Source organism: Rutilus rutilus, assembly GCF_951802725.1.
Source record: "Rutilus rutilus genome assembly, chromosome: 10".
Lineage (NCBI taxonomy): Eukaryota > Metazoa > Chordata > Actinopteri > Cypriniformes > Leuciscidae > Rutilus > Rutilus rutilus.
This window is the reverse complement of record NC_140215.1, coordinates 38,059,274-38,072,641: the sequence shown is the minus strand read 5'-3', so window position 1 is coordinate 38,072,641 and position 13,368 is coordinate 38,059,274. Positions and strand designations below refer to the sequence as shown.

The following is a 13,368-nucleotide window of genomic DNA, read 5'->3' as shown; positions in this document are numbered from 1 at the left end:
CCTTGTAACCAATCAGATCAACGTGTGATCGTCAACCAGTGGGTCTCTGAGCTGAGTGAGTGAGTGGAGGCGGGGCTCATTTGCATATTCATAGAACCGCGTATAATAGTCCAGTCATTTTAAGCCAACATGGGGGTCAACCTTGAACAAATTGCAACAGAAGCAACTCAACTGATTGTGTATCCTCAGTATGTTCAGAGTAAGGAAAGAAAAACCCCGAAGAATCACATCAGGGGGAAGTTTAGAAAAATACCCAAATATTCATACGCCTATTCATTCTTTTTCTCACGTGAATAGGGTAAAAGATTTAACCTTTAGATATCACCATGAAGATTACTGAGTCGATTACTTACATCAAGACAAACAAAAATTGTATTACAAGGTTTTTTGAAATTGAAATTAATTACGTATGTGCTAATTTGCATAAATACCACAACAGATCTAAACATTAGCCGGGTGAAAATGTCTTGAGTCTTGACACATAACAGTAAAATACTTAATATTAAGGTCTGACTGGCACCCATTTAGGCTACCCATGAGCATTAATACATACTTAGGGACTTAGTACTTGGGTCTGTGGGACTGTTTCTGGGGGACGAGTCTGAGGGAAGAACAGGAGACAAGGGTAAGGAGAATGCAGAAGACAAAAGGTAAGTAAAATAAAAAGTGAATCCCCAGAAACAGTCCCACAGACCCAAACCCCATCTCTGCAATAATAATTAATAAAGGCTGGTTTCTAAAGTACTGCTATGTATTAATGCTCATGGGTAGCCGTAATGGGTGCCATTCAGACCTTAATATTAAGTATTTTACTGTTATGTGTCAACAAGATTCAACAAGACATTTTCAGGCTAATGTTTAGATCTGTTGTGGTATTTATGCAAATGAGCACATACGTAATTAATAAAAAAAAACTCAAAACTTGTAATACATTTTTTGTTTGTCTTGATGCAAGTAATCAACTCAGTAATCTTCATGGTGATATAGGGGATATTTGGGTATTTTTCGAAACTTCCCCCTGATGGGATTCTTCTGGACTTTTCTTTCGTTACTCGGGACATATTGAGGATCCACAATCAGTTGAGTTGCTTCTGTTGCAATTTGCTCAACCTTTTTTCATAAAATGACTGGACTATAAATGAGGGAAGGGTGTCGAGTTACACTCAAGCGGCATGACGAAATTATTGTTTCAAGGAAAAAATGTGTAATTTTGGTGATCAAAGATGAGTTTTAGGGGATACAGGGAGACTTGACCCTGAACGCCTCATGCTAGACATCTGTTGTGAAGGAGACAAACACACATTACAGGAAAACTGAACACAGAACTCCTTGTGTTTTTACTGAATTTAATGAAGCTGACTCCCAAATAATAAATTAAGCTGCAGTTTCTCAAAGTCACGGTGTGTGAACCCATCAAGTGTAAATGTCATTTAACAACATTAGTTCACCCTAAAATTAAACTTTTGTAATCATAGAAGATATTTATTTATCCTGTCACAAAAGATGATGTTTGGGAGGAATGTTATGGCTACCATCAGCTGTCTGACTACCAGCAATCTCCACAATATCACTATTGTGTTCAGCAGAAGAAACACACACAGGTGTTTAACAACATGAGTGACAAACTATGACAATATTTATTTGTGGGTGAACTATTCCTTTAACAATCTTCCAGCTTTAATAACAACAACATCCCAGACATCTCAAACTAACCCTCGCTACCTTTCAGACAACTAGAGCACAGTATAATTCTGCATTAAAGCGATGAACTCCTCGCATCTACAACTTTACAAACACACCACGTGACATAAAACAAAATCCCTTAAGTCAAACCACATTATTGCAGCTTTAAAAGCCTTGAGCTCGACTATGGCAAACTTCTGACATTTGCAGTCAACTAGCCTCGCATCACATCTATGCCTAAAGCTGTCCTGAGGCCGGAGTCCCGCATGTTTGCAGGAGTTACAGCGAGTAGAGATGAAGGTAAACAAACGCATCAGACGTCACGACATCACGCGCGCGTTAACTCAGCCGACGCGACCAACGCTAGCTTCCCCTCGGAGGCGCTCACTTCCCCGCCTCGCAGTCCACTAACACTCGCGTGTTTCTCTGAAGCGGGTCTTTATCTCGCGTCGCGGTGATATACTGACACACGCATCCTTCACACGCGGCTAATTAACTAGCATTAGCAGCCCAGGCCGAGTGACAGGCTCGCTTCTGCTAACTGACCATTCTGAGTAAAACCCTGGGCGAATTCGGCACATAAACCACATATAATTTACCTGCGGGAGGGTAATTCCTTAAAGAAAGCGCTGGGGAGTGAATATATCCTCTCGGTGTGACTCTCTCTGTCAGTGTGTGAGTTTCGCCGGGTGTGATGGTGTTTTCTGCGCGCGAGTCACACGAGCAGCCGATGATGGCGGGAATGTGAAAATTCAGAGCGGAAATGGGAGGTGAGAAGACGTGCGTGAACTCACGCGAGATTTCAGAATGCTTTTAAAAACTCCTTTTTTTATATTAACATTTTATCACCTTTTGTGAGAGTTAAATGTGCACGAATAACAACCTAAGCGTAATCAGATTGCTCCGGAAACGAAAAAACAAAACAAAAAAACATTATGCATTATCAAACGGTTTTTCATTACGTCATCAGCGCCCCTTCTGATTGGCTGCGGAGGGAGCCACGCCATGCGGGGCGGAAGTTCAGCATTATTCAATGTCCACGGTCTTCTTTCGCTTAGGACTTTAATATCTCAGTCCAGACTTAGAGACAGAGAGGAGATTTGTAAAAACTGCTCAAAGGTGAGTCATTTGTGACATGTTATTAGATATCTGTTGTAACAGAGTTGATAAGTTAGCTAATTTAGGATATGACCGTTTTTTGGCCCCCCACTGGGTCAGACACTGCGAGTTTAGCTGTGATGTTATGATGATGTTTTGGAGAATTCATCATCTTCAACCTACTAGAACTGTCACTGTGTCCTTTACTGATGAGTAATAAGTGCTCGTTATCCAGCCGAACTGTAGTGGGAGTGTAATAGAGACAGTAATGGAGGTGAAGCTGAAGGCCTCCTGCTGATGTGGCCTTTGATCAGTGAGAGATATTGAACTAACATGACCCGCAGTGACCCATCATGGAGTGTGTGTGTGTGTGTGTGTGTGTGTGTGTGTGTGTGTGTGTGTGTGTGTGTGTGTGTGTGTGTGTGTGTTTATCTAAAGTGATTTACAGTACTCTGGTTGCAGATATTAAGTGTGTATATTTCTCATATGGTATTATATTCCCAGTAACTCAATTTCTATGACATTCAGCTTTGATTATGTCATTAATTGTTATTATGAAATTACCATGACTCAAAAGTCTGGAATAATTGAGATGTTTTAATGGTTTAAATTAAGTCTCTTCTTGCTGCATGTAAAATTACAGTAAAAACAGAGTTTGTATTAGTTGCTTGAAGTACTTTTTGAAGTGAGTCCTGGAATACCCTTGAAAACAGACATATTTATAAAAAGTGCTTGAATTATTGAAAGACAATATATGTATAATTAGTGTTTAATTTTATCCATAAAACAATATTTTCACACATAATGAATGCTAGAACCCATCTATAGAGCCATTTTGCATGGCTATGAGTGCAATATAACTCATATCAATATCCAAGTATATGAGACAGCTTTCCTTCTTCATGTCAATCATATATTAATGAAGGGGAAATCAGTTTAAATAAGGAAAGTGATATCTTTGTCTTAGTATCCTTTCAATGATTGTATTCACACAGTCATTGCATGTGCTACACTTAATTTATACCATTTTGCTTTATTAGTTTATTTTTATTGATCTATTGACCTCTTTCAGAATTTGAAAGATAATAAAGATATTGTTTGATAAGTGAGATCTCCAGTTGTAGTCCTTGAAAACCCCCAAATTAGTGCTTGAAAACTCCTGGAATTTCATTTAACAGTATCTGTACGAACCCTGTAAAAACAGTAATATTGTGAAATATTATTACAATGTAAATCATCTGTTTTCTATGTGAATATATAGTAAAGTGTAATTTATTCCTGTGATCAAAGCTGAATTTTCAGCATCATTACTCCAGTCTTCAGTGTCACATGATCCTTCAGAAATCACTCTGATTTGATGATTTGATGCTGATCAGTGTTAAACCGCTGTGCTGCTTCATATCTGTGTGGACAGCGTCCTCTTGTTCTCTGGGGTTGTAGGAGCAGCATTATGACCTCTTTCTCTCTGACAGGCATGTGATGTCTCAGATGTAGCGCTCGTCCTTCAGTCCCGGTGGTCATGGCGGAGACTGTGAGCGGTGTGACGCCCCGCGGGCCGTACATCAGCACCGTCACCAGCCGCGCGCTGAACCTGCTGATGCGTGCCGCGCTGCTCTTCACGGTGGGAGTGTTTCTCGCGCTCGTGCTGAACCTCCTGCAGGTGCAGCGTAACGTCACGCTCTTCCCTCCTGACGTCATCAGCAGCATCTTCTCCTCCGCCTGGTGGGTTCCTCCCTGCTGTGGGACAGCTGCAGGTACGCTCACACACACACACGCACACACACACACACACACTGTCATCAGCAGCTTCTTCTCCTCCGCCTGGTGGGTTCCTCCCTGCTGTGGGACGGCTGCAGGTACACACACACACGCTCTCTCACACACACACGCTCTCTCACACACACGCACACACACACACCGTCATCAGCACCAGTGAGTGTCTGAACTGCCTCTGTCTGTCGACAGGCTGTGTTTTCATTACTTGACCTGATAATGCCAAGATTCTGTTTTCTAGGTATCTGAATGAGACGCAAAAGATTTCTGTTTCAAATAAATGCTGTTCTTTTGAACTTTTTATTCTTTTTCAACATTGATAATAATCATAAATGTTTCTTGAGCATCAAATCATCATATTAGAGTGATTTGTGAAGGATCATGTGACACTGAAGACTGGAGTAATGATGCTGAACATTCAGCTTTGATCACAGGAATAAATTACACTTTACTGTTTACTTAACATAGAAAACAGCTGATTTACATTGTAATAATATTTCAAATTTTTCATCGCTTTTGCATTCCTCTGAGAAACTTTGTGTTCACTCACAGAAAACACAAAAGTTTTACAAGCGAACTCTGCAAGCATTGAAATATTATTTTTTCCTTCCATCTCATTTTTTCATCACCATGTCTGTACAACCCTGATCAGGATTCTCACACACATAAACACTGCTGTCAGGTGTGGTAGATTTTTCCCTAAACCTAACTACGTACCTGGAACCTAATTACCTGCGTCTACAGTCGACACTTCATAAATAAATTTACCTGGTCGACACCTCCAGTCGACACCTAATAAATATCTGGGGCGTCTATAATCGACACCCAATAATCTTTATACTCTAGCTCTTGCGTCTACAGTCGACAACTGGCCGAGTTCCTTACCCTAACTAGCTTCCTTGCTGAGCAGCAATAATCGACAAACAGACTTCAGCAAATGTCCTTTAAATGCTTTAATCACGGCCGGGGCATCTCAGAGCAGTTCTCCAGAGAAGCTCCCAAGAAGAAGCAAGGCCGGAGGATCTCAGACAAATTCCATTGAGAATCCCACAAGCGAACACAAATACAACAGTTTTTATAGAATAGGAGAATGGGCGAAAATTACATGAAACATTACATCATTTCCCTACAATTTGATTGGTTCTTCATAGACAAGCCCTGTTCATTTCCCATATTTGTTATTTTTACACTCTCAACCAAAGTCACAAGTTTTCTGAAAGGGGAAACATACATTTCAAATTCAAAAGCATATGAATATTGTTCCTGCAAGTAAAACAAATGTTAGTTATGATTAATTGAAAAACCCATCACACAGGTTTGCAGTGCGTGCGTGTGCATGTGAGATCTATGATGTCACTCGGACATTGCATGAGCAGTTTGACTGTCCCTCTTGTGTGTTCAGCGCTGATAGGTTTGCTGTACCCCTGTATGGACCGGCGTCTCGGGGAGCCCCATAACCTCAAGAGGGAGTGGTCGAACGTCATGCGCTGTGTGGCCGTGTTCGTGGGCATCAATCATGCCAGTGCTGTATCCTTCTCTCACAACATCTCACTCTTCTCATGCCTGACCTCCTGTAACAGTCGTTCTGGCCAGCTGTTCAACTGTTATCCAGTCTGTCTTAGTCAAAATGTAACGCAAGTAGCGACAGATCGTTTCTTCCATATTGTGACGTACATCCGAGTGAAACGGATTATCGGACCAATCAGAGCAGAGTAGACCAATCACAGCAGACTGGGTCATCTGGCCAATCAGAGCAGAGTAGACCAATCACAACAGACTGTGTCATCTGACCAATCAGAGCAGAGTAGACCAATCACAACAGACTAGTCCAGCTGACCAATCAGAGCAGAGTAGACCAATCACAGCAGACTGGGCCATCTGACCAATCACAGCAGAGTAGACCAATCACAGCAGACTGGGTCATCTGACCAATTAGAGCAGAGTAGACCAATCACAACAGACTGGGTCATCTGACCAATCAGAGCAGAGTAGACCAATCACAGCAGACTGGGCCATCTGACCAATCAGAGCAGAGTAGACCAATCACAGCAGACTGGGTCATCTGGCCAATCAGAGCAGAGTAGACCAATCACAACAGACTGGGTCATCTGACCAATCAGAGCAGAGTAGACCAATCACAGCAGACTGGGCCATCTGACCAATCAGAGCAGAGTAGACCAATCACAGCAGACTGGGTCATCTGGCCAATCAGAGCAGAGTAGACCAATCACAACAGACTGGGTCATCTGACCAATCAGAGCAGAGTAGACCAGTCACAACAGACTGGGCCATCTGACCAATCAGAGCAGAGTAGACCAATCACAACAGACTGGGTCATCTGGCCAATCAGAGCAGAGCAGACCAATCACAACAGACTGGGTCATCTGACCAATCAGAGCAGAGTAGACCAATCACAGCAGACTGGGTCATCTGGCCAATCAGAGCAGAGTAGACCAATCACAACAGACTGGGTCATCTGACCAATCAGAGCAGAGTAGACCAATCACAACAGACTGGGTCATCTGACCAATCAGAGCAGAGTAGACCAATCACAGCAGACTGGGCCATCTGACCAATCAGAGCAGAGTAGACCAATCACAGCAGACTGGGTCATCTGGCCAATCAGAGCAGAGTAGACCAATCACAACAGACTGGGTCATCTGACCAATCAGAGCAGAGTAGACCAATCACAGCAGACTGGGCCATCTGACCAATCAGAGCAGAGTAGACCAATCACAGCAGACTGGGTCATCTGGCCAATCAGAGCAGAGTAGACCAATCACAACAGACTGGGTCATCTGACCAATCAGAGCAGAGTAGACCAGTCACAACAGACTGGGCCATCTGACCAATCAGAGCAGAGTAGACCAATCACAACAGACTGGGTCATCTGGCCAATCAGAGCAGAGCAGACCAATCACAACAGACTGGGTCATCTGACCAATCAGAGCAGAGTAGACCAATCACAGCAGACTGGGTCATCTGGCCAATCAGAGCAGAGTAGACCAATCACAACAGACTGGGTCATCTGACCAATCAGAGCAGAGTAGACCAATCACAACAGACTGGGTCATCTGACCAATCAGAGCAGAGTAGACCAATCACAGCAGACTGGGCCATCTGACCAATCAGAGCAGAGTAGACCAATCACAGCAGACTGGGTCATCTGGCCAATCAGAGCAGAGTAGACCAATCACAACAGACTGGGTCATCTGACCAATCAGAGCAGAGTAGACCAATCACAGCAGACTGGGCCATCTGACCAATCAGAGCAGAGTAGACCAATCACAGCAGACTGGGTCATCTGGCCAATCAGAGCAGAGTAGACCAATCACAACAGACTGGGTCATCTGACCAATCAGAGCAGAGTAGACCAGTCACAACAGACTGGGCCATCTGACCAATCAGAGCAGAGTAGACCAATCACAACAGACTGGGTCATCTGGCCAATCAGAGCAGAGCAGACCAATCACAACAGACTGGGTCATCTGACCAATCAGAGCAGAGTAGACCAATCACAGCAGACTGGGTCATCTGGCCAATCAGAGCAGAGTAGACCAATCACAACAGACTGGGTCATCTGACCAATCAGAGCAGAGTAGACCAATCACAACAGACTGGACCATCTGACCAATCAGAGCAGAGTAAGCTCCCAGTAAGGAGGGGTTTAGAGACTGAATCCGTTATCAAACAGTTTCAGACACTGAGGAAAGAGCTGATGCTGCAGTGGATCTAAACCTGCTAAACAAAATTAGGAGATTTTAAAAAATAGCATAACAAGGGAACTTTAGGCTTCAACAAGTCTTTCTTAGAAAAAACATTTTCTCTAAAAGTTTTAGTTGGAATAAACAATACACAATGATGTGAAAGTGGAGTAGTGAGTAGATGAGTTTACATGGTTAGACAGTTGTTAGCAAATGCCTGAAGTGAAAGCTTTAACTGTTGTGTTGTTTATGTCTTAGAATAAAGTGTGAAAATATCTTGATATGGTTCATATTAAACCAAAATCCCATTCAAAAAGCCAGTTGAGGTCGATGGAGCTGTAAATGCTGACCTGCACCTGATCTGATGACAGCGCTGTTGTGCGAACTGTTCTCTTTAACTCTGTGTCCGACAGAAGGTGGACTTCGTGAATAACGTGCAGCTGTCCCTGACTCTGGCTGCGCTGTCCGTGGGCCTGTGGTGGACGTTCGACCGCTCTCGCAGCGGGTTCGGCCTCGGTGTCGTCATCGCTACACTCGCCACTCTCGCCACTCAGCTGCTGGTTTACAACGGCGTCTTTCAGTGAGTGCCACCCCGATACAGCCAAATCACAGAGGGCAGAACTAGCTCACTTCAGAATGAACATTTCCTGATCAGTTACTCTCCCCCACGTCATCCAAGATGTTCATGTCTTTCTTTCTTCAGTCAATAAAGAAATGAAGGTTTTTGAGGAAAACATTCCAGGATTGTTCTCCATATAGAGACTTCAATGGGGTCCAGCGGGTCGAAGGTTCAGATGTGAGTTTCAGTGCAGCTTCAACATCTCGACACGATCCCAGCCGAGGAATAAGAGTCTTATCTAGACAAACCAGTGGACGTTTTATTAAAAAAAGATATACTTTTAACCACAAATGCTAGACATGAACATCTTGGATGTCGTGAGGGAGAGTAAATTATCAGGACATTTTCATTCTGAAGTGAACTACGTCCACACCAACACACATCACGTTCATATCATTCATCAGGACTAGATTATCATCAGGTTTCAGCCTTTGTAATCCAGTATTGTGACTGTACTTTGAACAAGCGTGCAGCCTTTACACACAGACATGTATGTTGTGTGTGTGTTTAGATACACCTCTCCTGACTTCCTCTACATCCGGTCCTGGCTGCCCTGCATCTTCTTCGCAGGAGTGATAACTGTGGGGAATATCGGACGACAGCTCGCTCTGGTAAACTCTCGTAATCTGCTCTAAACCACAGTCAACCGAACAGTGTGAGTGTGTTTGTGTGTGTGTGTGTGTGTGTGTGTGTGTGTGTGTGTGTGTGTGTGTGTGTGTGTGTGTGTGTGTGTGTGTGTGTGTGTGTGTGTGATCAGCGAGATTTCACACTGCCGTCAGAAAGACTGGACGCATTACATTGATCAAAAGAGACAGTAAAGGCACATCGTAATATTACAAAAGATTTCTGTTTCAAGTAAATGCTTTGTATTCATCAAAAAAAAATTGGTTTCCACAGAAATATGAAGCAGCCCGACTGTTTCCAACACTGATAATAATCATAACTGTTTCTTGAGCATCAAATCATCATATTAGACTGATTTCTGAAGGATCATGTGACTCTGAAGACTGGAGTAATGATGCTGAACAGCTTTGATCACAGGAATAAATCACACTTTATTAAATATTCACATAGAAAACAGCTGATTTACATTATAATAATATTTCACAATATTACTGTATTTTTGATCAAATAAATGCAGTCTTGGTGAGCAGAAGAGCACAGTATGTTGGGGGAAGTTAGTTGGTCCAGTTTCACAGACAGGGCTTTAGCTTAAGCCAGAATTAGGCATTTGTTCAGTCAGGACATTTAAGTAGCTTTAATGATCGTGCCTTAGAGAATAACATTACTGATGTCTATCCTGAGACAAAACAATAACTTGACATATTTTATGATATATCGCTCTCAGTTAAAACAGCTCAAACATGCATTTTGGTCTGAGACTGACTGTGAAACCGGCGGTCAGAATATTAATATTCTGAGCACTTATAATAATTCCTGACTTCTAGAGCAAACAAAAGCTCTTCTAACATTGCAGGTTATATTACTGCCTGTACAGTGCGTGAGTGTCGGCGACTGCGTTACGGAGAAGAGAGAATTTGAACTCACTAGTTTCAAAATGTTTACTCAAAGTAATTAAACTGAATTAATTTTTTTTGTAAAGTGACTCAAATATTAAAACGGACATTTGATTTCATAATGCATGCTACTTGTAATGTGTTTTGAGAATATAAGGTAAGGTTATTAAGTCTTCACTATTTTTTTTTTTTATTATTTTTTTTATATCAAATGCAAATGATTAAATGCATTACCCAATTTTGAAAGCTCTTAAAATTGTGAAATGGCCTGTTTTTCCCCCCGTCTGCTGCTTTTGAAACTAAGCAGTGCATTGATTTGTGTTTCTGTATTTCCTGCAGTACGAGTACAAAGTCAGTCAGGAAAAGACTCATCAGGATTGAGGAGAATCCTCTGCACACACAGGAGAAGCAGGAGAAGCAGCGAGGCGTCGACGGGACAGAGCGACCCGTCACTGAGGAGCGGCAGTGTTATGATGATCCGCCGTTCACCTCCTCAGACGTCAGCTTCTCCACGTGTGTGTGTGTGTGTGTGTGACAGTCTCGAACACACCGTCTGCGCCAGCGCTGAGATGTGCCAAACGGACTGTGATTGCAGGCCTCATGACTGCAGGTGTGAGACGGACAATATATTGACTGAATCTTTAGACACATTACACACACTCAATCAGAGAATATGATTTACTGTTGTTCCTCTGTGACGAGACATCTGGACACAACACCACCATCGCATCTCATTCATCAGATCCCAAACGAGTTAAATGAACCATTATGAGGGGGAATCTCTCATCTGTTACACATCACAGGCTCATATCCAGCACTAGTGGGCGTCAGAGCATCACCATATTCAGCTGGAGAGGGAATTAATGTTCAACAAGGTGTTTATTACAACTTCAGTACTTTAATATGATGCATTCCTCGTAATAGCCTGATCATTCCCTGCTAGACCCAAACATCTCCTCCGTTTGACTGAAAGACACATCCTTACACACAGAAATCTCTTATATAAACGCCCGTTTTGGCTTCAGAATAAAAACAAAATGATTTTTAACGGCATTCCATTGATTATTACCTAAGCCTTAAAATTAGTGCTGGCCAATGATTAATCACATCCAAAATAAAAAGTTTGTGTTTGCATAATATATGTGTGTGTACTGTGTATAATTATTTTGTATATGATACACACACATGCATGATTATATTTAAGAAAAATTTGTTATTTATATATAAAATATGTATATTTATATATAATATAAATGTATATACATGCAGGTATTTCTTAAATATGTACATGCATATGTGTGTATTTATATACATAATAATTATACACAATACACACACATATACTGTATATTATGTAAACACAAACTTGTATTTTGGATGTGATTAATGGTTGGCCAGCACTCATTAAAGCAAGATGTGCTGGAGGTGAACGGCTGGGACAGGCACACCACTAATTAAGGGAGTTTTTGTATTATCTTTCCTCTTTTTATTTGCGAGGACATTTTATGAAATATTGAGTAGGATTGCAGAGTAAGTGGGATCAACATATTTTATTAAGTGTTTACAATGATCTTTTACAGCTGAAATAATTGTATAGAAGAAGAGTAATTGCGGGTCATCTGTGGCCGTCAGAAACTGCATGTTTTCTCATGCTTTGGCGATCACTTGATCCATGGTTTGTATTTTACCACATTTACTGTGTTTTTGAAGTTGAAGTCACATGTTTGTTATCTGCATTATTAAAAGAGACTTTTCTTTGAAATTAATTCGTGTGCTTAATATTATAATAATATGTTTCTTTTGATTTCGGAGGCTTTTATTCTACAATCAGTGACTATTTAACCCTGCACGTCTTGCTCTTGGTGTAAAGTGAGGTTATAGCTTTAATTGACGCTTGATCTCTATCTGATCTGTGGCATGCACATAAAGTCATTTTTAAACTCATTCAGTTGGTAGAAACAAACAAAGAAATGTATAAAATGGTCAAGCTGGTGTGTGCAGGTGCGCATGCGTGGTAAACATAATCGACGCGCGGCAGAAAATATGGAGGGAAGCGCTTCTGAGTACCAGCATTTTTTGCGATTTTGGGGACAGGGACACGTTTACTTACTGGATTAGGATATTCTCCATCTATATGAGATAGCAGTCATGACGATAAGTGCGTGTTCATTAATTATTAGGGGTTCCGCGGATCGCAGCTGATCCATACAGTCAGAACAGCTGCCCCACGGTTAACGCTTTGATTCGCGGATTAACCGCTGAGTTTAACCATCATAGAGAGAAAGTTTGTCATTTGGACGTGTTTTGTCTGGCCAGTTTACACATTCAAATAATTTTAAACACGGAAGAAGAGGTGAAAATTGGGACTCGCGCGCTGTTATCTGAGAGAGAGAGAGAGAGAGAGAGAGAGAGAGAGGCGTTTTAAGCAGCGCTAGAACACTGAATTGATTCCTCTTTCTCGTTTACTTGCACTTGAACGGACACACACACACACACACACACACAAAATAATGTAAAAAAAAAAAAAACCCATCTCGACAAGAATCGTCGGTTATGTCAGTTGAGAAAGAAACCGGATGTGTGTCAGTATATTCGGTCTTAAAGTGACAGCAGCCTAATATTCCTGCTGTTGTCTGTGTCATTAGTGATAATAAAATAAAAATCATAATCATCATCATCTACCATGTTGGAGAGAAAAGAAGACAGTGAGGGGAGCAGTCAGAGAAGGAAGGTAGGATAAGTGTGTGAAGTGTGAGTCCAAGCAGATCTCCTCCTGCGAGAACCAGACCAAAGGTTATACATGTGCAGCCCTGACAATAATGCAATCAATGCATCAGATGTATATGACAATATACATCTATATTTCAGACGATATACGTGCACGTGTGTCTGTGTGCTTCAGTGAAAACAGAGCACTGATTAATTAAACTGACGGTTTTATTGCACACCTTCCAGCCAATCAAAATCCAGTATT

General features: G+C 41.8%; 2 protein-coding genes across 4 annotated transcripts in view; one reads left to right on the top strand and one right to left on the bottom strand.

Moving 5' to 3' along the window:
* The window catches only part of usp37 (ubiquitin specific peptidase 37), a 38,346-nt gene extending 35,915 nt beyond the window's left edge, over nt 1-2,431 (bottom strand). For both annotated transcript variants that reach the window (XM_084420765.1, XM_084420764.1), the window contains exon 1: nt 2,283-2,431. The gene's annotated coding sequence lies outside the window, so the exon portion shown is untranslated. The remainder of the gene's footprint in view (nt 1-2,282) is intronic.
* A 242-nt stretch (nt 2,432-2,673) lies between these two features.
* On the top strand, nt 2,674-12,156 carry insig2 (insulin induced gene 2). Of its 2 annotated transcripts, XR_014628886.1 has the most exons (7): nt 2,675-2,802; nt 4,254-4,535; nt 5,957-6,081; nt 8,672-8,838; nt 9,389-9,488; nt 10,734-11,467; nt 11,793-12,156. XR_014628886.1 is itself a non-coding variant. In XM_084420332.1 (6 exons), exons 2-6 carry the CDS (start codon nt 4,301-4,303, stop codon nt 10,773-10,775), a joined length of 669 nt encoding a protein of 222 aa, XP_084276458.1. In that variant the 5' UTR covers nt 2,674-2,802; nt 4,254-4,300; the 3' UTR covers nt 10,776-12,156. The 2 variants fall into 2 exon arrangements, 1 of the variants encoding a protein (XP_084276458.1); XM_084420332.1 differs by having other exon boundaries at nt 2,674-2,802; nt 10,734-12,156.
* Nucleotides 12,157-13,368: the final 1,212 nt, after the last annotated feature.

What these genes read in the sequence shown, in the direction of transcription:
- insig2 (XM_084420332.1), top strand. Translation starts at nt 4,301, where the DNA reads ATGGCGGAGACTGTGAGCGGTGTGACGCCCCGCGGGCCGTACATCAGC. An exon ending in GTTTACAACGGCGTCTTTCA is followed by an intron (nt 8,839 to 9,388) that starts GTGAGTGCCACC and finishes GTGTGTGTTTAG; the next exon opens with ATACACCTCTCCTGACTTCC. An exon ending in TCGGACGACAGCTCGCTCTG is followed by an intron (nt 9,489 to 10,733) that starts GTAAACTCTCGT and finishes TATTTCCTGCAG; the next exon opens with TACGAGTACAAAGTCAGTCA.